Source organism: Calidris pugnax, unplaced genomic scaffold, assembly GCF_001431845.1.
Source record: "Calidris pugnax isolate Ruff unplaced genomic scaffold, ASM143184v1 scaffold349, whole genome shotgun sequence".
In the NCBI taxonomy this organism is placed as follows: domain Eukaryota; kingdom Metazoa; phylum Chordata; class Aves; order Charadriiformes; family Scolopacidae; genus Calidris; species Calidris pugnax.
The window spans coordinates 2,304,735-2,330,320 of record NW_015091088.1 but is presented as its reverse complement, the minus strand read 5'-3'; the positions used below and the strand labels follow the sequence as shown (position 1 = coordinate 2,330,320).

Sequence of the window (25,586 nt, the reverse complement as noted above, 5' to 3'; positions counted from 1 at the left end):
AAGAACTGAAGTGCTTTGTTTTGGAAAAGATTATTTAAATTTTTCACAGCAGGCCCCTTTTGAAGCGAGGACTAATAAGAGCTGAGTGTTTTCTTTATGCTTCTCAATAGTACTGCACAGCAGTATTTGATTCCTGCTCCTGCGTTCTCCCTGTCAGTCCCCTCTCCAGCTCAGCTGACAGGCAAGTCACTGCCTGTGGGCTTTGGGGTTTCGGAGGCTTCACATCCTGTGTTTGTTGCAGGTCAGTGAAACACTTTACTTAATTCCCTTAGACTTCCAGTACCCAAACTGGATTCCTCAGGGCAGCATGTCACCACCTTGCTTGTAGTGCCACCAATGCCTCCCTACTCATCTTTTTGAGATTAATGGCTTGCCTCCCACTGGCCAAACAAAGCTTTTTCCTGATACCCTTTCAGCTGGCTCGAATTTCCTTCTTGTCAGTTCACCTCTATGCAAAAAAAACCCAACCAAGCTACCTTACCTATCACTCATTTTCCTATAAAGCAACCTTCATTGTAATATAATATGGGGGAGGGCCATAATAAGGCATAATAATAAGGCATAATTATGTAAGGCATAATATAATTGGGGAGACAAAATTATCACTAAAGTGTTTGTGAATGCTCATAAAGGAAACCAGAGGCATTTCTACCTCCCAGTTCCACCGTTTGCTAAGCAATCAACCACTTCTATTGTTTAAATAGACCTTCTCTCTGAAGGGCTCTTTAGAAAAAAATCTCCTGATGCAAGTTTCGTACTATACTCTAGGGTAAGGTGTGAGATTTACAACAGAGCACTACTTTAAATCAGTTCTTACAACACCGTGCAATTCACAGGCATGTCAGCACGCAAACATTCTCTAGCACCTTACAGTAAATTCAGAAAGAAAATCAGTATGGTTGATTCAGAATACACCTAGCACCGACCAGGATTTTTGGTTTCTCTTCGTTGTTGGAAGTGTTTTTTGCCTCTTCTTTAAAAGACCTGAAAGGGAATTTGTCACACAAGCAAGTGAGGTGAACTCCTGGTGAAGTGCAACCACGTTTGCAGAAGATGCCTGCATCTTCTGAAAAAGGCGGGAGCTTCTCTAGGCAGCTTAAGGTGGGAAATCCAGCTGGATGGTGTCTGGCACCAATGAGCCCAGACCAAAGTAGGGAAATGATCTTCCATTTTCCTCCTCTGGCAGCTCAGCTGGTAATTTCTGCAGGAGGTTGCACGCCAGTGACTAAGTGGAGCTAAGCCCCCAATTTCCCTCTTGCTCTCCTCAGTGAAACTCCAGCTCTTTGTGATGATATCAATGTCTCTCTAAGAGTAGGGCAACAGCTCATTAATTTTACAAGGAGCTGAATGTATTTCTTGTTGTCAGTGTCCCGTCTGGAATTTTAAGAGAAAAGCAGAAAGGCTTGTTACAGGCATCCTCCTGAGTGAACTCTTCTAATTTATCTTTGAACATTTTTGCAACTGCATGCGGCCTAAGAAAGCAAGGGCCCAAGATGCTGAACACGGGGACTGGGAGTTCCCTTTCAAGAAAGAAGCAGCTGGAAGACAAGACCTTGGGGGATATTGTATCAGTGGGTGTTTTGAGTTTTATTTCATGCCAGCTGCCCTTGCTACTAATTCCAGTAGGATGTCCTCCGCATCCCTTTACACCTTCGGTGATCACCCAGTAAAGTACAGTCTGTGAACTCCTTGCTTCGGCCACTGCACAGTCCCTCTGCATTTTTCTAATTGCCCTTCCACCAAGTCAGGAAAAGATTAACGAAGAAGTCTCAAGATCAATGAGGAAGCCTCAAGGCAGGCATATGATTTATCCAAATCAGGAAAGTAAGGGCAGGGTTTTATGAGCAGGACAACAGTTTTAGCGACAGTGCTATTTTTCAGACTGGTGACTGCAACGTTTCCTGAAGCTAAAGTTGTCTCGGATAAGAGAAAGAGGGAAATCAAAGAGTGTTTTCAAACTGGGAAAACAAAAAACACAAAAGCCCTGAGACTCAACAGGGGACTGCTAAAGCCACAAGCACATTCCTGTACATACACTTTAGCTATAAAATGAAATTAATCAATTGAGCCCTCTCAAAGAAGATTGGCACAGATTCAGCATGCCCAAACCAGAGCTTAGAAACTCATTAATCTTTTGAAATTTGAAGCCATTTTGTCTTTTTTCTGCTTGCATTTGAAATGCTTATTTGATAAACTGCTGAAAACAAGATTTTTTTTTCTATTAACAAGGCAAATGTTCCAATCCTCATTCAGGTAACATGTACAATAACAACATTAATTCACAGGCAATGGTTTCAAGTGACAGTTGGTTTTCTCCATCCTGTATGAAAGATTTTCCCCTGCAGGTTCATAAAGTATGACAGGCGCCTACAATGCACAGCAGTCCCCGTAAGTTGTAACACAGTGCTGCCTGGAGGGTCGGGAATTAGGGATAAATGGGAAGATAATTGTAAAAAAATACTGCTTTGGGAAGCAAAGGAAAAAGCTTTGTTAGATTCTGATGCAAATCGTTGATTATGCAAGTGTCAGGGATTGTAATGTTCTCTTTTATGGGACAGCTGCTCTTTAACTGGTAATTAATAACTTGCAAGGGCAAATTTAGCATTTCAATCAGTGCTGAATGAGAAGAAAATGAGTTAAATTTAACAATCTGAATGTGAAGCTCTTTATCTGTAGCAGAACTGGCAACATGCATCCTTTGCTTCAACATCAGACTTGAATTTGGCACAAAGAACAACTTCAGACTGCAGCACTGAGCCCAAAGCACAACTTTTTTTTAAAGGCAACAAATAACTATTTTCCTCTACAAGGATTTTCAAAACTTCAGTTAGACAAAGAAACATCAATGTATCTATGTGTAAGACCACATGACCACGTGAACGTTAAGGTTTTCTGTGTTATAAGGAATATTTGGCCTGGCCTATGAAGGCAGGACTGACACGAGTCACACAGCAAGACTGTGGTCAGAGCTGGGAGGAGGAAAGATGTCTCCCTACACTCTTACTATATCACACCTGGAAAGCCTTCTCTCCTGTTTTAGGGGCACAGATCAAAACACTGACACTCAGTGATGCCAGGCACTGTGAACCAAGCCTTGAAAATACATTTCTACTTTGAGAAGACAAGTCTCTGAACAGTGGACCACATTCATGACCTACAGGGCTTCAAAATAAAGCTTGTTCATTTGGAAGGAAAGGATGCATCACCAGCCTGCAATTGCTTTGGAGACCAGAAAGGCAGGCAAGGTTCTCTGCAGATGATTCATCACTGTCAGTGTAGCGTGTCTGGAGGTCAAACCTTGCCCTCCACATTACCTGAGCAAGCCCATCATTTCCAATTTCTGCTCCTCATTATTGCCAGGCATTGTGAGGTCTACCTAATCACCTGGGATTTGGGGAGCACACATACTGCTCCATGACACCTCACCAAGCGTACTGGTAATAGCAGTCTAAAACAGATAATTAAAGCACATAGCCCGCAGCAAGCAGCAGAGTAAACCCTCCTCAGAAAGAATTCTGAGTTATAATAAATGTTACTAAGTTTTTACAATGAAATCTACAGCTGGAAGACCTCATTTCCAGAGGCTTTTTTCACAGGAAGCATAATCCAAAGTAATGGGAAAATGAGGTGGAAGAAATAAAGTGCATACAGTTATGATGTGACAGGACACTAATAAGTATTATTGGAGCTCCTGAAATTTTACAGGGCAGAGACAGCTCTTTGCACTGACATGCAGAATTATTTCCATATTGTAACTTGAGTGTACGAAACATCTTGATTCCCCAATCTGATTTCTTGTGTACCTAAGGAGCTGTACAATACTTTTAGAATTTTTTCTTACTCCTTAGATACTTTGTTTCCCTTCTCTCTTTGTCTCTGAGACAAAGCAATAACTTATTTAAAAGGAAGACAAAGAAATGGTTCATAAAATTAATCTCTGGAGAGCAAAGAAACAAGTCTTTCATTAAAAAAAAAACAATGCATATATGTAAACAATAAGAAGTCTTAGTGAAAGGGAATCATCTACATTAAATTAAGAACAATAGCCTCTCAATGGATATATTTATTACGACTAATGCATTTTTTCCTCTTCCTAGGATTGCTTATCTCATTTGGAACTGTTCAGCCTAGAATAAGCCTCACACACCGTATCTTTTGTTGATAAAGAAAAAAAAGGCTTGATAAAGCTCAGAGATTGTTGGAGCAGTTCCCAGGATATGTTTATACATGTCTGCATGATGGATTAAAAGCGATTTTTCTTTTTAAACAGATAAATGCAATCAGTGGCTTCTGATGATAGGCTTAAGTGCAGGCACTGAGCACCCACAAAGTATAACCCCTATATATAAATCCTATTACCTCCCCAAAACGCACACAGCAATGCTACTTGTGCTGATCTTTCTTCAGGGCCCCATAAACTGCTTCTCTGAATCACAAATGTTTCCTTAACTCACTTTACTGAAGTTCTGTGCAGGACCTAAGCAGCTTTTCTAGCTCTGGGTCCCCCAGGTTTGGCTCTACGGTGACAGGCAGTACGCTCTAAAGCCCAGACACAGAGAAGAGCTTGGCAAAGGCAAGCACATCGCCACTCAGCAGGGTGGAGCTGCAGCCCATCCTGTTGTTAAGAGCATGCTCTTTATGAGATTGATAAATACAGGACTGCTCTGATGATTCCCATGCACGTGATCTCAAGTCTTCACACCAAAGGGTGCAGCAGCAAGCCTGGCAAAGGAGAGTCTCATCTCCCTCTCCCTGCCACCAGCCTTACACAATCTGCCATTGCCTTCACGCAGCTCTAGTGAAGATATGCAGAGCAGGAGTGGCAAGTGGCTTTGCTATATGCTGTGCTCACTGGAGTTTCCTCACGGTATTTTCATCTGTGTGACATTTTACTCGCAACAAGCATTTTGATTTCTTCGTGGTGTGTGCACAAGTAGCTGGTTAAAGCCACAGAAAAGACCATCACCCTGTGACTCACGTCATTACTCACCCACACAATATCCCACCAGGTTGAGATACTGCTCTTCCTTGCAGCTTGTCCTGCACCTTCCACTAGCCAGAGTGGCATGGGGGTGGCAGGTTAAGCACTCCAAATCAGAAGGGCCACGGCACGTCTTGCAGGATGGATGACAGGCTGGATAAGAAAATCAACACTTGTTGTTATGCTCTTGGTAGAGTCCACTTTACACTCTCACCTCCCAGAAAGTCAGCCCCAGTAATAATCATTTACTCCTAATCAAACACGGATATAAAATGATCTAATAGCACCAGTGGCTGCAGAGTTGTGGTTTGGAAGGCTCTTACATTGACATTTTGACTAAACAAGATGAGAAATGAATTGTCAATTTAAAAATTTGATTTGTTCTCTGCATTAATCAAGGTATAGATCTATACAGAATATAAAATATTGACTGGACCTTTTATTCCTACCTCCAGCATATATATGTGCATATAAGAAAGAGAGTGAGATGCACAGGGGAGATAAATTAAACATCTTGGGATCATAGGAACATCACAGTGGCATGAGTTTGATATTAACGAGTGGAAAATCCAGGAATGATTTCTGCCCAAAGCTCTCCCAAACTGAAAACTATACAACCTGAATACCACGCCAGCTCATTAGCTATTCTGGCTGCTAAAAGCTCAGCAAAAAGATTGTTGAGAGAAAGTCATTAAGGTTGCTAAAAAATATTTCACTCAGGCTGCCTTTGTATCCTTTCACCTTTAAAGACAGATGCTGTATTTCCAGGATTTCCATGCTACGGATCGGAGGGAGACAGAAATACTACAGCTAACGATCTGCAAGAAATTCTTTAGAACTACTTTTAAAGCTCTTCTATGAATAAAAACACACAACTTCAAAAATCTGGCACCTCAGGACTCCCCCAGGCTGTACACAATTGCTCGCTCCCCACATGGAAGCTGGGCACTTCGCAGTGGCCGCAGCAAACGGCTCCGGTATTTAAGACCTAACACGTCACGTCCCACCACCCTCCCAGCCTCTCAGCCACCACGCTCCTCAATTCAGTCTTCAAAAGGAAGAATCCATTTTCTAGGCACACCTATATTAACAAGAGCTTCGCTGTTCAAAAAACGACAGGAAACCTAAGCTGGCAGCATATAGAACGATGCCACTTTCCTGACACTGAAATTGTGTTTCCAAGGCATTTACGTAAGCCTTCAGCTGCATAATGCAGCATTCAGCAGTTACCTCAGCTCTAAGGTGGCAGCACACAACCTCAAAATTGATGAATCTTTACAATGGCCTGCCAAATAAATGTATTTATAGAGTTGCTGCTTGGGTGAGTAAATTGAATAAATAGAGCAATGGACTTCAGAAGTTTTTCTCTCTGAACTTGAGGCCTCTCCTACATCTGCAGAATTCCTTCCTTCTAAACCCAGCCCTATAGCCAGGAGTTAATTAAAAAGAAAGCCAACTCATATAGACAATATGCTTATCTAGCCTAAAAAAAAAGCATACCACATTTCAGTGTGGTCCAGTAAAGACCTCTTTTGCCACAGCACACCGGCTAAGAACATCACCCAAGCCTACTGAAATCAAATGCAAAACATCTTCAGGGAAACAGTCCAGAGGAGCAAAACTGATCATAATTTATGATTCAATGTGTACACCTCTCTCCCATTAGGAGGAGATTCCATTTCCTGAAATTGGACTATCCTATTCTCCCCTGAAAATGCTTAAATAGCCTCATATAAATCTGACAGCATCTCTAATTATGCTGAGAAACCCATTACAAAGCGTGCACACAATGAAATTCAGCAGTGTAAGCTGCAGGTGCCTGCAGCATGGACTCACAGTAGCAGTGATCTTCATGGACGAACAGCCCCTCTGGGCACTCAGAGAGGCATCTGCCTTCAAGCAGGACGTGGGAAGACGGACAAGCCGTACAGTCCTGAGAAGCGTTCCCCACGCAGCCCGCACAGGAGGAGTGGCACCCTGCCAGGAAGGGAAAAACAAGAAGACAGAGAGAACCAAATTAGTTCTAGATCATCGTGGTTGTTACTGTCCTACAGTATGGCCAGATTGCTTTCTCCCCAAGGACAACAGGAAGGTATTTCCTTTACAGGATTCTCTCTACGTGTGAGAGGTAGAAAGGGCAGGAGCACAAAGGCTGTACAGCACACTTCTTGAAGATAAGGAGCAACCACAGGGAGCTTGCACATTTCATCTCTTTTTGCACCCACACAATTCATTACTCAAGTAGAAAGCTGAGATGCACAACGCTGTGTAATGCTGTTCTCCTCCTTATAAGATCTCTGGGTTTCTGCAAACTTACCAGATTCTGGAATCATCTTTTGCTATCACCCTACAGTTGGAAGGATTTTCTATCCAGCAGCACTGCATGGTTATCATCAACCATTGTGGAGCAGTAAGAGCAAATATACACAGAGGTGGGATGGCCATCTGACTTTACAGCTAGTGAAGTAAACACTCATTACAAGAATCATCCAGCAAGAATAAAAAGAGTACAGTTAAAAAGTCAGACTTCTTCACATTTACTGGTACTGACCCTAAAACAAGCCATCTTAAAATAATTAATCTGATTAAATAAATATATAAACTCATTAGTTAAAGACCTAGTAAGAGCAATGACTCGAGGCCACAGGTTCTACTGTGTGAGTCACGGTTGAACACAAAGAGAGACTTCCTACCCTCTAGGGAAACAAGAGAGACACAGCGCTGGAAAGAAGAAACGAAATTAAATGAAATAATTTATACAAGTACACTTAGCTGTCTGCCAGAGAGCCAGGGAGAGAAGTCAGGGATCCTCATCACAAATGCAATGCCCCCAGGACTACCTTTGGCTCAAGTGACTCAAACCATATCAGAAAGAAATGTCTTAACAGTTTTATCAGGGAAATATCAAGCATTAGAAAAATGCAGAGATATTTCTGTGGTTTGATGAGAAATTCACAACCACACAGGTAAAACCTTCAAAACCAGCATTTTGACCTAAATATGAATGTAGGCATGGTAATCTAAATATAATGTAGGCACGGTATATATCTGTTGTGGGTTTACTTTTTCAAAAAGGTACATCTACAAACTTTGCATGTATTTTACAGGGGTAGCTCCCGTTTGAAATCTTGAATCTTTACACCCTTCTGCAATAAATCAAACTACTATTCTAATGCCACTACTAACGCGGCAGGGCTAATAACACACGGGGCTGTGCTGGAATTCTTGCCCAATGACATAATTCAGCAGTGTGACCAAACTCTGCTCAGGCCTGTTTGTACAGGTCTGTTCACCCATCTGAAGCAGTAGTATATGGATTTCTTTGCTCAGTTTCTATACCATAACCCAGACTCGGCCAAGAAAACCCACTGCCAGCCAAGGAATGGCCACTGTGTAGACTGAAGGCTCTACAGTAATGCCTTCAGGAACCAATCCAAAGCACTGGATACCTTATCGTCTGTGTAGGTCACTGTTAAAGACAGAATCATTCCAGCAAAAAAAAAAAAAAAGTCACTTCATCCTTTTTTAAGATCCCCTAGGGCAAAAAAAAATGAGTTGGACGGATTCTTTCCATCAAGTTGAGATGAAGTGATAAAATCAAAATAAATGGATTTTAAATTATGTCCACTTTTAGGAAATTTTTTTTCAACAGGAAGAAACAGCAATCATTGATGCTATTGTTATTAATGTTACCTTACTTAAGCTCTGTGGAGTCACTGTCTCTACGACTGGTCTTTCTGCTTAGGGAAATCACTGCCATTTCTGAAAGCATTATTTCTCCTTGGGCATAGGGTGGGCTGTGCTGGCACAAGATGCAAGAGTCTAACCTCTCAGCCTTCTACTGTCTGCATCATTTTCAAGATATTGCAATATGTTTGTTGCAGAGATATCTACACCAGCTGCCACAAGCTCTGTACAGCCAGACAGACTGGCTTGCTGATCTACCCAGTAAACATTCTTCGCTGAACTCCACAATGGTTTTCTCTCAAGGCGGTGTGAAACTACATATATCCCCAATGTACACCATGTTACCCTCTTTTCCAAACTCTAGTCTTCATGCAGATGCTTCCTACTTGGTATTTCAGAAGCAGCGATGGCATGAGTGCTGCAGGGCATTTATCAGAAGAGCTCCCTTAAAAGAATAGACTGCTGTGGGATGTCTTGACCCACTCCAAAGGCTAATAAGGAGACAGCTCAGTCTTTTCTGAAAAGGATTTAAGGATTGATCCTGCTTCAAAATAAGTCAGTGGTAAAAATCACATACTCCAATGAAGAGAAAGCTAAGCTAAGCTGTGCAGACTTGAACGCAGTCATTTTTAAAAAGAAACAACAAAAAGTACCTGAATTCTTTAGTCATAAATATATGTAGAGTATATTTCCCTCAAAAGGACTATTATATGCCATTCTGAAAGTTACTGAGTTTAAACATTCGTGACTGTCACAAAGCAAACACAGAAGCTCAAAGCACGTAAGAATCAAACAGTACAAGATCACCCTGAAACACCTGAAATCCAGCACAGCCCTGTGCTGAAGGCTTTGAAGAGCTGCTCCCATCCTTTTACTCACGTTTGCAGACTCCGGCGCTGTCTACATAGAACCCGGCTTGGCAGTGAGGGTGGCAAAGGCCAAGCACAGCTCCTTCCACGGGCTGGTGAGGCTGCAGTACGTCCTCTGGTGCCCTGCACTGCAGGCAGTAAGAGGCCCCCGGGCCAAGGCAGGTACGGCAGGACGGGTGGCAACCTGGGCACAGAATGAGAGAGCAGTCAGAGCCACAGCTCCTGGGACAGCTTTCTCAGACAGAGGGACAAGGCCCCACAACCCTGCAAACGTGGGCACCTGGCTGTGAATGTGAGACAGAAAGGGGAGGACACAACTGGTTGGGGTCCTCTTGTTCCTCCCTCTTTCCAGTTTGGCATTGCTGTGGAGAGTCCGATAGCCACAGAGCTATAAAAGAGCATACGCTTCCCAGCAACTCACAAGCTACATCTGTTCCATAAACAGACGTGGTGCCATATTTTCTGTGTTTTAAAAAAATACTCTGACATCTTTCTCCCCACCCCCAAATAACAGCTCTTTTGAACAAATAATATCAGGAAAAAACTGCAGTATTGTGCCATGGGCAGTCAATTTTCCTTTAATTTCTGGAACCGCAACGGTGAACACAATCCCACTAGGAGAGAGAGCAAGAAATGACAGTCTGCAGCGCTCACAGGAAGCATAAATTCATCTTCCGAATTTTCAGGTTTTCCATTCCTGCAAAAATGACCTCAGCGTGAGCAAATCTACTAGGTTTATGTAGAATTTCATCCACCTCTTAACTCAAGAGAAACTTGGAAGCAATGTACATTTATTTCAACAGCATATAGGAAAAAAAACGGCGCCAAGATCACTAAATCCTGCGGGTGTGAAAGTGGAAAGTATTTGAGAAAATGTCCTTTTTCTCAAAGTAGAAAACAATCAGCAGGCAAACACAGGAATTATTCAGTCCAGCATAGGATAAAAGATCAGCATCGTAGCTGCATACTCCAAGCACAGCCTGACAAAAGCCAATACAGACACACTGGTTTACAGCAGCTGGGGAAGTACACAGCTTACCCTTGCAGACACCATGATCCTGGTAAAAACCCTCTCCACAACCCTGCAGGCACTGGCCCCGGCGCAACGCCAGAGGAGGGGAACAGGAGGTGCAGTGAGTGGCCAGAGGTCCCTCGCACGTGGAGCACGAATCATGACAAGCTGATAAAGAAACAGAGCACACAGAACTGAAATATCCCATTTTTTGTCCTTGAGAGTGGTGTTGCTGACTACAGCCTCCTCCAGACAACAATGAAAACTCCCAGCTGGGATGGGAACTATGCGAACTAATGAGAGCAGAAGTGCACATGTATTAACAACTACTAACAGTAATAACCCTCACTCACACAGTGTTTTGAATATGTATCTCAGCATGTCTTAATATGCTTTGCAAGGCAAAGAGGTTATTTCAAACAATTTATCACAAGTGAACCAAAGAAAACAAAAAGTCAAACTCCCTGTCCCCACTCGCACTTCATAGAATCATACAACACCAGGTTGGAGAGGGTCTCAAGGATCATCTGGGACAACTGTCTTGGCAAAAGCACAGTCTGGACAAGATGTCCCAGCACCCTGCCCAGCTGAATCTTAAATGTGTCCGATGTTGGGGAATCCCCACTTCCCTGGGGAGACTATTCCCATGGGTGACTATTCTCATTGTGAAAAATTTTCCTCTTGTGTCCAACCACAATCTCCCCAGGAGTAACTTGTACCCAAGACCCCTTGTCTTTTCCATGTGACTCCTTGTAAAAAGGGAGTCTCCATCTTCTTTGTAGCCACCCTTTAAATACTGCAACCCGGTGATAAGATCTCCCCTGAGCTTCTTTTGTCAAGGCTGAACAAACCCAATTCTCTCAGTCTTTCCTCACATGGCAGGCTTCCCAGTCCTTTGATCATCTTGGTGGCCCTTCTGTGCTCTTAACAGTCCCTCCCAAAGGTAAACATCTGGGGAAAAGATGACAGCGTGTGGAGGGTGTCTCGAGAGCCTTAGAAAAGGTCATGCAAATATGCCTCTTACCTCTGCATCTTCCATTGCTACTTGGGAAATATCCGCCCGGGCACTCTGAAATGCACTTCCCATCATGTAACAACTTATCTGAAGCACAGGTCAAACACCTGGGCTGGTCGGAATAGCATGTTTCACAGAACTGGCCACAAGCTGCCAAAGAGAACAGCTCATTAATGAAATGCACACAATAAGCAAAGAACAACGGAGCAGTCAACCTGGCCACATAGATAAAATAAAAAAAAAGGCAAACCACGCCTTGTTCTTTCTTTGCCAGAAAGGCATCTTTAAACATTCCTCTCCAGCACAAGTAACCTTTCACACTTCCCTGGAATAAGCAGTGACATTCACAGAGTGCAGACAGGTATTCACTGACCTGTATCCTGTCTAGGACTCTGAGTAAGTATAAATACCAGAAATGGGTCTACACCAGCTCTCCCACCACTCCTGACACGACCCCCTCCAGCTAATATAGTATCCTTTTCCTGTCATCAACAGTCTGTGAATGGGGAACATCATTCTGAACAATTTCATATATGAAAACCATCTCTTAAATCTGTATGTACCTTTGTACATCAAGCATCAGTTATCAGACTGTTCAGGAAGTAAGAGATGAGGGAAAAGTTGATAAAAAAAATATTAATTCTCCCCCTCCTTTTTCTTCAAGTCAAAGTTTGAAGTGTGAAAATGCATCTGAAATCAAGCACGATAACGTTTCTTACCAATTCCTGTGGTCTATGTTCTCCCAGGCAGTCAGCTCTGAAGTTAACTGACCTGTCATCTAAGAGCACTACAAAACTCTGGCTTGTCTAAGTTGGTAGCACCACTGCTGCTGTACATGCAGAAGGGCCAAGCATTTTACTTAACTGATTTTTGTTTCTTTTAACCCGTCAGACAGCCTCCCTTTAAGACAGCTTACAGCTCTCCAATAACCATGGTTTTGGTAAAAGATGAAAAGCCCAAATCCTGGAGGTTGTGTGGAACAGCTATGCAGTTTTGAGAAATCACTGGCAATAAAAATCAAAATTACGGCCAATCTGCATCTAAGTTAAATTTCCTTTTAAGTTTAAAGGATTTTTGGCTACAAATGTAAGATTTCAAGCCTGCACACTTCAAAACACAGGTGAGTAACTTAGTGGTATAGACATCAACCAAACTGAAGGGAAACCTGGTCAAAGTGAAATTCATCCAGAAATGGCCAGAGTAGCAACAGTTTTGTCAAGATGCTGCAGGTTTTAAGCTCTCTCTAGCTACCTGTGGCTCAGACAGACATGTATGAAGACAGACAACCCCTGTGTCACGTCTACTGACTATGCTGGACAGTCCTTCAAAGCAGCTGGAGGTGGCTGCCAGCAGAAACCCAGACTTGACCTGAGTGGTTGTGGCAAATTCTAGATTCTTTATTTGAGATTTTTTCCCCCCATTCATGATTTGTTTGACTCGGGTCTTTTAATTCCCTCCAGCCATCTCCTTCCCTTTTCTCAGCAAATCTCTCCAGCTCCCAAGTCTCATCTGTTGTGCAGGTATTAGTTACTGTGATGCTGAATTATAATCAAATTTACAGGAACCTGCTGGCAAAGGCCATTTTTCTTTCTGCAGACAAATGGATTTGTCAAGCCCTCAGAAACAACTCACTTAGGCTTTCATGCTGTTCAGTGAGGGGAAAAAACCTTAAACCTTTCAGCATCTGATTAGCTTAAATGAATTAATAATCTTACAAACAAACAGCTGCTTTCCTCTTCCGATATTTATGCGGAAGGTGCACCTGACTTCTTAGACATGAATAAAATCACAGCTGCTGCATGGCTAAATGAAATATTGATTCCTTTTTTGCAGAGCATTTCTCCAACTTCTTGCAATTGGAGAAGAAAACAGGTATTTACCACTGCAGATTCCATCCTTTATATAAAATCCCCGTCCACAGCTGGCCACACAGAGCCCTGCTTTCAGCACGCGTGATGTGTCTTTGCAAGACAAACAGTTGTCCTCAGCAGCACCCCAGCAGGAGGAACAGGACTCGTGACAAGCTGCAGGAAAGAAAGGTGCAGGATTAACAAACAATCAACTTCAATCATCTCTTTAAATTGAAGAGTTTGTAGCAATCCACTTTGGGGGGGGGGCAGTTTTGTTCCTTTAATTCACAGGCATTCATCGCTTCAGAAAGGGGAAAGAAAACTAAAACCACTGTTCTTCTGATGCTAGTATCTTTCATCCAAGCCATCTCACAATTTACAGCTACATTTTGTAGGTGCAATCTGACATGCAGTATACATCCCAGCAGTTTCTGTAGCTGTAATCAGACTAGGAGGAGTGTTGGTAACACTGTTAAATGCTGTTCATCCTGGTGCTAGGGGCTGTACGAGCACAAAGGGAAATGGGAAGAGAGCCCATCACACACTGCTTAAAAGCCAGGCCTGCCATCAGATCCTTGCAGTGACTACTGACATTAACCCAGCTCCATGTGCAAACACAGAATGAGACTGCAGGGTTACACTCAAGATCCCGCAAAACTAAAAACAAGGCAGCCTGCTTCTAGAAACAACTCCTGCCTTTCCAGAATGTCGCACTGGCGCAGAAGGAACTGACTCTTGGCTCTTGGCTGATCTGGTTGGGCAGGGCAGAAATCCTCAGGTGCTCAGACTGAGTAATTCCTGGGGAAAGGTGGGCAGTTGGTCCCAGGTCCAGCACAGTGGGCACTGTGTATCTTTTCCTTGACATCGCCAGCAGAAGGGACGGGCATTCCCTCACTGAGTTAAGACACCAGTTACTTTTCTCTGTGGGCGAGCCAGGTATCATGACTGGGACAGTAATATTTCAGATGCTCCCAAAGTAAATCACATTCCTGCAATGCAGGGAGTATAAATGCCCTCTCTGTGGTATCTGGGTGCAGGAACACATAGGCAAAACAGAGTGATTCTCAAGCATGATGACATCTTACAATTAAAATAGTAACTGTATGAGGGTCAATTCTGCCTCCCCAAACAGCTGTTGAACCAGCCACCTTATTCAAAACTGTCTAAGTTCAGCTGTGAGGGAAATTCAGCCCACTGCAGTTACTGTTTATGGAATCTGTGACGCAGACTCACGTTAAATCCTGTGCTATCTGTGCTTGCAAGAACTGTGCAAATTACAGTTCTTTTAGCTATTAGATTTTTTCTTGATTACACCCAAATATGTTCCAAAGACGTTCTTAAATTTATTATTTCACAGTAAGGCAGGTACATACTTGTGCTCCCAGACCACAGCAGGGGGGAGAAAACAGAACTTTTTGACATTTGCCCTGTATCCTCAAACACGTCTAAAGTTGCAGCCACCCAAGAAAAGCTCATCTGTGAGCAGTATCAGCGTAACGCAGGAACCAGTGAACACAGCAGCACATAACTAAGAGCACATCTACATACGGAACAGTGACAAAAGGAAACACCTTCCTGCCAAAATAAATCCCCCTAAGTGAGAGACAATTCATCCTCTCCCCAATAACAGGTGAGAGTAGAAGTGTTTGCAAACCAGACAGGCGTTAAGTGAGCTTACAGCAAACCAGTGATCACCACTACTCCCACCTCACTCCTGTTCTGCACAGTTTCTATGCTGCTTCTGCTTGCTTGAGGCCATACTTGTGCTTGGGTTTGTTAATAAATGAGATGAAGCAGTTATGGTTGTGCTTATGTCTGAGTCACACTGCACAGCAGAAGATAAACACCCCATCTTAGTGGATCTCACCGCTCCCCAAGGCAGGGAAGCGTTATCATCTCCATCTCATACGCAGGGAACTGCAACACAGCGATGTGACGTGACATGCATGGGGCTACAACAGGGAGTGTTCAGGGGGCCAAGACACAGGACATGTGAGTTCATGCCCAGCACATGTTCTTTGACAGTCTGGATGTTCCTTCTCCATACTTTCATCTTTGCTTATTTTCCCTTTTCTCATCTTCTTCTCTTGCCTTGTAACTAGCTGTTTGCTATCCCCCATCTCACCTTCCTGCATCTTTTCCTCCCCCCCACCTTATTCCTGATCTCTCCAGAATGCTGTGGCTCTTCTTTCTTTTCTTGTTCACTCCTGTAAGAACCCTGGGCGTTCTGCACCCGGTGAGTCTTACCCCCAACTCCTACACCAAGTGCCACCACTATCAAGCACATCTAGTTGTGGCTGAATCACGAGACAATGAACACCAAACATCCCATCCCGAGGTAAAGATTGTGCACACTTTTCTGCTACAGTCGATAATTTCCCTTGCTGACAAAAAGCTGCATCTCATTCCAGCTTGGATGATTCTCAGGGCACGTCTACACTTGAAAGTTAACTGCAGAGTATGAGTTCATGCTGTAAATTCCTAAGTACTGAAATGTCCTCACTTCACCTTCCAGACATCAGTGCTTTACTCCTCTCTGAGCTCACTCTAACTTTCAACATATTTTTGAAAAAGTGACCACCAGGACTTGGATCCTCTAACTACAGACTTCCCACTGCACAGCTTGACCCCCTTGCTGCTAAGCCTGCCTCAATATGTTGACACATCTGATCATACCCAGTTATTTGCAAAGTTCTCACGTCCTCTCTGGAGATGCTGCTCTTTTCCAAGAGACACTTTTCTCTCCTGGCAGCCTGGTCTCCAGACTCTGCTTATAAACAGGTTGCATTAAAAAAGCACTTTTGATGAAAGCCCGGTCAGTCGGCAAATGTGCTTTGGGTTCCACCACGCACCATGTGCTGCCTGTACTAGATCAAGTGCTCCTGAGCACATCTTCACCACAGTCTCTTCTCTTGAGCAGCTGCCTCAAGCTGTCCTTCTGTGTAGGTCAAAATAATGTCTTCACCTCCCACCAGCACCACACATTTTGCTGGATGTAAGTCTACCATAAACAATACCCATGCTGGAAAGGGCTTTGCCATGGCTGGACCAACATAGAATCATAGAATCATAGAATTTCCCAGGCCGGAAGGGACCTCCAAGGGTCATCTAGTCCGACCTCCCCGCAGTCAGGAGGGACAACCCCAACTAGACCAGGTTGCCCATGGCCTCGTCAAGCCTCTCCTTGAATATCTCCAGGGATGGGGCCTCAACCACCTCCCTGGGCAACCTGTTCCAGTGCTCCACTACCCTCACAGTAAAGAACCCCCTTCTAACATCTCATCCAGCTCTTCTCTGGAGATGGTGCCCAGCAGTATTGTTCCTCTGCCACAGTCTGCACACAGTCGTTCTGCTGGGCTTTTGTCACCACCACCACTGTTCTTGCCCACAGCCAATTACAACTGGCGAACAACCCTCCCTCCCAGTATGTCTTCCCTTCTAGCTCTTGCCACTCCTAAGCTTTTCTGCTGGACACATGGCCGTAGGGCTAACAGAACAGCAGACAGGCCAGCCCAGCCCAGCCCAGCCTGCTCCCTTGTTCTCTGCTGCCAGAAGAAACTCACCACAAAGATTACTCACATACTCACAGCCACCAAGAAAGGGAGTAAGATGAGAAGAAAGGGCGTTTTAGACAAGGTGGGCTAAGAGCACTCCCAGTGCCATACTTCTAGTGGGGAAACCTGTAATGTCTACCCTCAAGTCAGGTAATGATACAAACCAGCACTATCTGCAAGCTGGAGGAGTTTAAGATCTTATTTCATTCCCTCTATCCAGTTTCCAGTTGGCTCTCACTGGCCCTTGGCAAAGATCCTGCAAATCTACTCCTGGGTATCACACCAGCTTTCAAACCTTCTAGTGAGGCAGCTGTTATGATAAAAATGCATGTCTTCCTAGATGGGGGATGACTTCTGTGGTATCTCAGCTATGGGGAAAGGCTACCGTGAGAGAAGTAAAGATGAAGTACAAGCTATCAGAGGTCTTCAGACCTTCTGAGAAGCTGCAGTGAATTTGGCAAACTGATACGAAAGAGATCCTCTGGACACCAAGCTGCTTGACACAGACCAGGCCCAGATGGCTTCTTTGAGACAGAGAGTTAAGGGATCTAAGTAGCGTAGAGAGTAGAGTTTGAAAGAAAAGAAGGAGAGGAGAAAGGATGCAATCTGATTTTTAGCAAAACAGCCACACTTAGCATGTGGAAGCAGTGGAAATGGATCCAAGTACAGGATCAGTAACAACTTCCTCAGGTGGGCCAACAAACAAACATGCTTGCAGCAAGAGACTCAGCTCTCATGAGCTGCTCCAATCACTAGTGCTGCTCTGGAAGACCTCCCTGGGAATAGGCTCCACGGACCCCTCGGACACAGCTGTTTCTGCATGCGAGGTGGCAAGCGCCTCCAGGAGTTATCAGCTGCCAGTCTCCAGATGAGAAACGCGCACAGCCTGATTCATGCTTCTGCAGATACAATCCTCCACTTCTCCTGCTCGCAGCGACAGGCACCAGGAAATTTATTTTTGCGTCTTGAGGACTTATTTTGTCACAAATCCAGCAGCTACTAAACCCCAGCCAATATCTCCACTCTGTTTGCCATCAGACAGTAAAACTGCAGCTGGAGTTGCAAGCAATGGACCCCCAATCCGTAGGACTGGGGCTTCTGCAGCTGGATCAGCAGCCCCAGCCCGTTCCTGCCCTGTGTTCAGTCACACTCAGGCATACTCTGCCTGCAGCAGCTTCGGCTCTTTCAGCGCTGAATCTCTGCCAGACTCAGCAGCTGCTCCTCGCCCAAACAGCCAAGTCACCAATTCCACTGGAAAAGCAGGGGAAGAAATGGAGGCATTCAATGGGCCACTGTCAGCTAAAACATCTTTGCCTACAGCAACTAAACAGTTGTGTGAAAATAACTCAACAGAAGTGCCTGCATCGCCAGGGAGCTGCTTTTACCCTTCCTGGGTATTTTCAGCTCAGATCTGTAGGGTCCATTTTGCATTGCCTCCTCCCTTCAGTGTGGATACTGGACTTGTACGCAAGACCCTGCAGCTTAGCCAGAGAAGGAAAGATGTTCAAAAGATGCTGCTGAAGGAAAGATGTTCAAAAGAATATAGTTGACCTTCCATTTGCAACAGGGTATGCAATTACTCTGCCTCAGCTGACATGATGGTATTCATTAAGCTGCTGTAACATGTCTTTCCAGAAAATCAATGTCAAACAGACAAAAACTTCCAGGGTCTCACGTCTTGGTTAAAGCAAGAGCACTCCAGTGGCTCCTGAGCCAATGGGTCTCTGCTCTATTAGGAGCTGTGGGGGTACAATGTAGGAATGACACAGAAGTGACACAAGCCCAAGCTTTTAGAAGACGAGAGGTCCTGCAAAGCGATGCTTCTGTTCTTTCATGATTGATCAGGAAGTCAGAGAATAAGTTAAAGATCCACCCACCAAAGTGTCTCTTATCTGCATCAGCACAGGTATAACATTCCCAGGCTTGATGCCAGCAGGAGGGCTAATGCAAACGGCATCCCAGAAAGAACACAGTAAGAACTCACTGCTTGGTTTTGGGAAAGCACAGATAGGATCCAACCACTTTGTGCCACATGGTACCATTAACCACCTCTAACGTGTCCTCCTCACCATGAGCTGGACAAGCTCAGCTCAGTCATGTTCAGCTGTTTATCCTCAAGGTGAGCCTCCGTAGCCAGATACAGCAGAGAATAACAACAGGTCATGAATAAAAATTGAAGTGCTTTGCTAGAGAGTGAGCTGGGTCTGTTAGTGTCAAGTTACACATTTCAACATTCGCATTTCGGGAGATCAAAGCAGAAACACTTGAGTTCTGCCTAGGCTTTTGAATAATCTTGAAAACATAAATAATTAAGTTAGAAAAATGCAGTGAGAGCCCTGAACACTGCAAGTCCTTTGAGCCTTTCTGTTCTACCAGGAAGACATCTTTTATTTTTGCTTCCCTTTGCTCTGCCTTTGGTGGGGTGTTTCTTAACTGTTTCCACGGCCTGTTTCTGACAAGGAAGACTTCATCTACCACTCTGCTCTAAGCCTGATACAAACTGACCCATGATCTTTAAACACACTGCTACATAACCAAACCTATTACCTTTTATTCTCAACTTTATTTTCTCTTAATGGTTTAATACTTTACAGAAGCAGGTGGAGGGCCGGGGGTAGGAAACAACCCTGGTGTAAGATTAGAATAGGGCAGAGATCAAACAACTGTATTCCAAAACTCAAAATAGATTCAATTACACCAGATGGTATAAACAACGAACAAAAGGAAAGACTAATTCATTGTATCTTGTTATAATGCAGACAACAACGTTTAAACAATAGGATGGAGTAAGAAACCTGGTCTTACAGGTCTTTTTCATCTCCAGAACTAATTCCTCAAGAGGGAGTTTACTGGAACTATAGCAATTAACACAGTCTAGTTCATCCTTTTTGTGATTTTGGAACCCACCCATTGTAGATGTTAAAACCATTATGAGAAAAATATTTCTGAACAGTCTAAGGCTCGTCTGAACAATGAGATTAGAGATTTGTAAAAATAAAGAGGATACAAAGAAAGAGTGAATGGCAATGAGTTATGGACCGTATCTGAAATTTAAGACTTTCTCCACTGGTTTGACTTTATGCAGAAAATGCAGCCAGGCAGAACTAAAGCAAATTGGTTTAATTCCCTTGAGGAAATAGGAACAAATTTTCCCAGCAACTTTCAGCTACAGGCATGCGTGACTGCAAATTTGGATGGAATGTACAATCAGTAATCTACAAACCACCAATAAAATGAAATATTAGCTTTCCCCTACTGCTTCAGCAGTATATGGGCACTGCCAATTAAAACACTGGGAGCAGGTGGAAAGGAAACGGTAAAATAAAACCAAATGAAGTAGAAGATTATGTGATACTTAAAGTCTATAAATTCTTTTGGACTGGGTCTCTTTTTTTCTATTTATACATGCACAATGGGGCCCTAGTCTATAGTCGCTGCTGCAGGACAGAGGTTTTTCAGACTTACAAAACCTGAAATGAATGGTCAGCTCTTCAAGGAAAACCACTTCAGAAAAGGAAGCTGGACTTATAATCTGAAGTGCTTTCCCCTGAAATCTGCCAAAAGCCCCAAGCCTGTATTTAATTGTAAGCAGAAGGGCTAGTTCCGAAGAAATTAAAGAGATGGCTCAAGAAGTTAAGCATTTGCTCCACCCCTTTGCTGAACTAGAGCTGCAGAAATAATTAGAAGCCTTCTAAAAAGGCCAACATCAAGAGGAGAGAAGTGTTACCTTTAGAGAAAACAATTAAACTGTCATGATGAAAAAGCAGCTGCCTTACAGCTTGGGAAAAGTACAAGTACTTCAAAGGAGCAGGGGAAGCTCATAAAAGCACCATCATAGTTCCATCGAAAAGAAAACTTTAACTTCCCAACCTTATTTTCAGTCTTTCTAATTGCTATGATACAGGATTTAGACTTATCTCGGTGTTTTATAGAATTACTAATTTACTTTGTAAATACGTTTCCTGAGAACAGTTAGTCCAATCAACTTTCAGGAAGAGCGCCATATGAAACAAGTGAACGGCAAAACAAAGCAAAAGACTTTTCCAAAAAGTATTTTCTGTGAGCTTTTCTGGGTCCTATCAATTCCCCATCCCTCCAGGCAAATTTCCACACACCTCAAAGCACCATCTCCTGAAAAGTCTGGCATTAGCAGCTGCAGCTTGTCTGCGCTGAACTCAAAGAAAAACCCAAGGATCAGATTGCCAGACATGGCTCAGGGTGTTATATCCTTAGTAAAATTAGTGCATACATCCTGCTCTGTACCCTTAACAGCACAAAAACCACAGTCACACTTCAAAAACAGAATTCTGAATTAAAAGAGGACAGTGGTGAAAAACTGCAGTGTTCAGAAGCAGAGGGTTTTAGACCAACAGAACTGATCCACTGAGGAATTTTAATGAATATTTCCCCAAGCAGTAATCAATTTTACACTGTATGACTTAGTTCCTCCGTTCACTCCTTCCTTTACTCTAGGGTGAACATTAACACCTATGTCAACAGCAGATCCCTCAACAGAGAGTATATCTAATAGCAGCTTTTGTCTGCTCTTTTGCTACCACAAAATATGGCAATCTTTTTTGCTTTGAGTTACCTGTGCAGAGGAGCTGATCCTGAAAGTATCCCTTCCCACATGAAGTCACACACTGCCCGTTCTTCATTAGCAGAGATGGCTGGCACGAGGAGCACTCAAATCCATTGGTACAGGCTGAGCATGTCTCATTGCAGGCTTCCAAGAGAAAGAATGGAGAAGAAAGACGTATTAATCCCAAACGCCTTGACGCAGCAAGACTCCCCTGTTCTGATAAAAGAGACAATTTTGCCTCATGTTGGCAAAAGATTTTGAGAATTTGCATTTTTTAGGGGCTTCCACCTGCAACCCCTTGAAGTCTTAAGCCCATGGTTACTATTCAGTATGGACCCAAATGTTTTTCCAGACAAAGCCTGGCCCTCCCTTTATAATAAGCCTGTGGGATCCTACAAACAAAAGCCCAGCACGCGACAGAGAAGACAGTCATCTGTCAGGGTATAACCCCTTGCAGAAATTACCTAAGCAAGTACCCCCATCCTGGTAGAAGCCCAGTTCACACATCTCCACGCAGCGCCCATCCTGCAGCTGCCTCCTGGGGTCGCGGCAGGCGTTACAGTGATCCAAGGACTGAGAGCAGGTCAAACAGTCCGGGTGGCACTCAGCTGGCACAACGAGATGACATAAAGGCAAAGACCTTCAGCAGTGGTTTCAGTCAGGAAGGCACAAAACAATGCACACTCCAAAATCAAAGTGAAATTCATTACTTATTCTGTTGGTGGTTCAAAGTGTGTTATTTTTGCAGTGTTTTGGTGTTTTTTTTCCCCAAGATTGCATGAGAGGGGCTAAATATTATATGGCTGTATCCTAGTATGTGAGAAGTTATTACGCAGATTCAGATTTTCTAGACTATTGATAAAAAGGATTTTCGTTGTCCACATGGCTTCTCAGCAATAGAAGTCACAAGTCATATGGAATTAATGGTTTGAAACAACGTGAATTTGAGCTTCCTTCAGTCAAGCCCTGCAATAAGACCGTTTCCATGCCAAGTCAGAGTACCGGTGGCAGACCGCTCTCCCTCCATTTAAAAGCTTTATGCCACAGCACCGTAACAAGTAGTTTCTGACCACAGGTATTTTCTCAAGTGGCATGGTTGCTCTCTCTACAGATGCCAAGAGAAGGACTACTTTTGCTTTACTACTGAGCTACTTTTCCTTGCTGGAAGAAAAGATGTCAGTTCCTTCCTGACAAGTCAGCAAAAAAGACCCAATGCTGAAAACTCTCCTTCATTTACATTAAATAACCCTGCAAGGTTCCACAGTCATAAAAAGGAGGAATGAATAGGAGGCTCTGTCTCTATCCATTTCTTTCCAATAACTTTCCAAAGGTATATACAGCCCCATCTTTCCAGTCTGACAATGAACTCACTACTCAGAGATGTACAGAATGGACAGTTTTTCTCTAGGTACAAAAAAATTCCCTCTGCACCAACGCAAATGTTCACAGTCAGAGGTCATGTTTGCTCGTTTTCACATAAATACAGCTATAGTTAGGGATATATGCTTTACGTCGGCTGAGAATGAATGGATTCTCTCTGCCTGCTTCCCCCAGCACGTTTCTGAGAGGCAGCAATAATTTTTTACTGGCTTTAACGAAGCAGATACGATAGGGACTGATGCTCCAGGCTCACAGATTGAACTGCTGCAGGCTGGATTTTACATTTCTTTCTCATTCCATCCAATACAACACAGAAACAGACAGAGGGAAAACAACAGGTTTCAGTAAATGAAATTTCCATTTATCTTTTAGGACACAAAAATGCAGGTTTGGCTCTGTACATCCAATACCATGACTTCAAATCCTGTATTTTACAAAATGCTACCATTACAGAAGTTAAATGAGGAGATCAGATTGTCAAGGGTAACGAGTACACAGTAGGCTATCTTGATAGGAAGGAGAACACAGCTGAGAGCACTTTATTATCTGTCCCCTCCTTAGGAGCCTGTGCAGATACCTTTCCCTTTTGAAAATCTAGGATAATTTTATCTGAACTGTTCTAAAACCCATTTTCCTCACTTTTCAATTTGTAGTGCTTTGCATTTTTATTAGCATGCAGTAAATAACAAGCTTTAAAACATTAATATGGCAAATGTGCCAAGGCACTCTTGCAAATGACAGCATAATTAAGCTGTGAAGCTATTTTCTTTTTACTAAGATAAAACATTAACTGGAGCACTCTGATAAAAACAAAGTTATATGATTGCAACAAGAAGAGCTACCAATATGAAAAATGAGGAAACCACAGCTAAAGCCTACTGACTATGAAATGTAAATCATGGAGAACTACAATATCCTGGAGAAAACCAAATTTATATGCAAAATTAGCACATAAGCTAAGGCTATCCTAGTTTTTCCAAACAATTATTAACTGGCAGCAATTCAGCCCAAGGTGAGCTTGTGGCATAACAGTGTAAGCGGGTTCTTTCTTATTTCCACTCCCAAGAAATAATCAGGAGCCTATAAATTCCCAAACCCGTGTCAGGATTCAGAAAGGAGAAGTCCCCTGCCTTATAAAACTCACGTTGAAGCAAAAAGAAAAAGACAAAACATTTCCAAAACACCAATCTCAAGGAGAAACTCTTTTGCCAAAAGAAAGCTATCGTTTAAACCAGGGAAAGTCAGGGGGAGCCTTTGGATGGAGCCCTAAACCTTTCAAAGAACCCTAATTAAATTATAGGGAAACCAGGTAATTAGCAACTGCAAACCAAAGACAAGACAAAACTCAACGTAGGTATCAGCGAGGGCGGCAGGGATGCCAGAACATGCCCCATGCTGGAGGTGCATGCGACACACATGCTCCCACCCAGCAGGAGTGACAGTGGTAGGAAACGATGACCCCCGGGTCCGTACCTGGCTGGCAGTGGGGGCAGCAGTCACCCTGCACCCCAACAGCCAGGCTGCCTGCTGGGCAGGGCGGGCAGGAGCGCTGGAAGCAGGTCACCTCCGCATCCTGGCATTGGCATTCTCCGCACGGCCCCTCTTCCCATTTCTCTCCGTTCTGCAAAGGAAAGGCCGAAGGGCCGGCATCAGCAGCGAAGGGGAGGCCCTGAACAAAGGGGTTTTGCAGTGCACAGAGATCTCTGGGTAAAGTGCAGTGCTACACCAGTGCTAGCAGTAAATGAAACACTCCTGGGACTGTTTCAGCGTGAGGCCTGCCGACATGGGACCACGTGCCTCTCTGTACCATTAACCCTCTTGCCCTCTTTGCCTTTCCAGGATAGGGCAGCCTGCAGAGCGCCCAGGCAGAAGAGTCCCTGGCCCGTGAACACCTGAACACATTCCCTCTCGGCACTCCCCCTGAAGCAGGGGTTTTTCAGTTAGCAGTACGTCCTTTCTACTTCTTCACCTCCCTTCATTTGCTCTGACTCAAAGCATTTTCTCCTGTCCCCAAATTTTGCTGCCTCACTTGTCCACTTCTTCTGAGGCACCATCCCTGGAGGTGTTCAAAAGACAGGTTGATATAGTGCTGGGAGGTATGGTTTAGTGATGGTGATGCTTCTTGTTTGTTGTGCGGGTGTCTATTTTTGTCAGTTAGGTTGACGGTTGGACAAGATGATCTTTAAGGTCCCTTCCAACCTAGAAGATTCTGTGATTCTTTTCCACAGCCTGCTAACAAGTGCCTGAATTTGCTCTCTACCTGAACAGTGATCTGTGATCTGTCCTCTGTCTGAGTCTATCTCTTTGCATAATGACCTTTTTGTCACAGTTTAAATCTATTTCTAACCTTCACAGCATTTTATTTCTTCTCCTCCTCTCTTCTATTGCCTTGTTTTCCATCACTGAGAACTGGCTGAAACACCACAGGGATGAAGAGGTATCATCTTCTTCAAAACCACCCATTGAACCTGACACCTGTACTTCTACTCGTCAATGGAAGGAGGAGATCTTGCACCCGCTGCTCCCCTCCTGTGATCTCCATGCCTGGCTCTGCTCAGAAGGCCACCAAAGCTGTCCCCAGCAGCTGGGGCCCTGCTGGTGCCACATGAGGAAGCCAAAAAGCAGAAAAGAGAGAAATGCCCATGACATTTTTGTG

At 43.8% G+C, this 25,586-nt stretch overlaps 1 protein-coding gene across 1 annotated transcript in view; it reads right to left on the bottom strand.

Annotated features, from left to right (window-relative positions):
* Window positions 1-25,586, bottom strand: part of FRAS1 (Fraser extracellular matrix complex subunit 1) — a 181,759-nt gene that overhangs the window by 79,052 nt on the left and 77,121 nt on the right. Inside the window, exons 11-19 of the mRNA XM_014957844.1 lie at window positions 24,404-24,551; window positions 22,015-22,158; window positions 21,560-21,694; window positions 13,445-13,588; window positions 11,574-11,714; window positions 10,577-10,717; window positions 9,548-9,721; window positions 6,818-6,958; window positions 4,991-5,134 (exon numbers count right to left, since the gene is read on the bottom strand). Of these exons, the coding sequence (XP_014813330.1) occupies window positions 4,991-5,134; window positions 6,818-6,958; window positions 9,548-9,721; window positions 10,577-10,717; window positions 11,574-11,714; window positions 13,445-13,588; window positions 21,560-21,694; window positions 22,015-22,158; window positions 24,404-24,551 (1,312 nt within the window). The remainder of the gene's footprint in view (window positions 1-4,990; window positions 5,135-6,817; window positions 6,959-9,547; window positions 9,722-10,576; window positions 10,718-11,573; window positions 11,715-13,444; window positions 13,589-21,559; window positions 21,695-22,014; window positions 22,159-24,403; window positions 24,552-25,586) is intronic.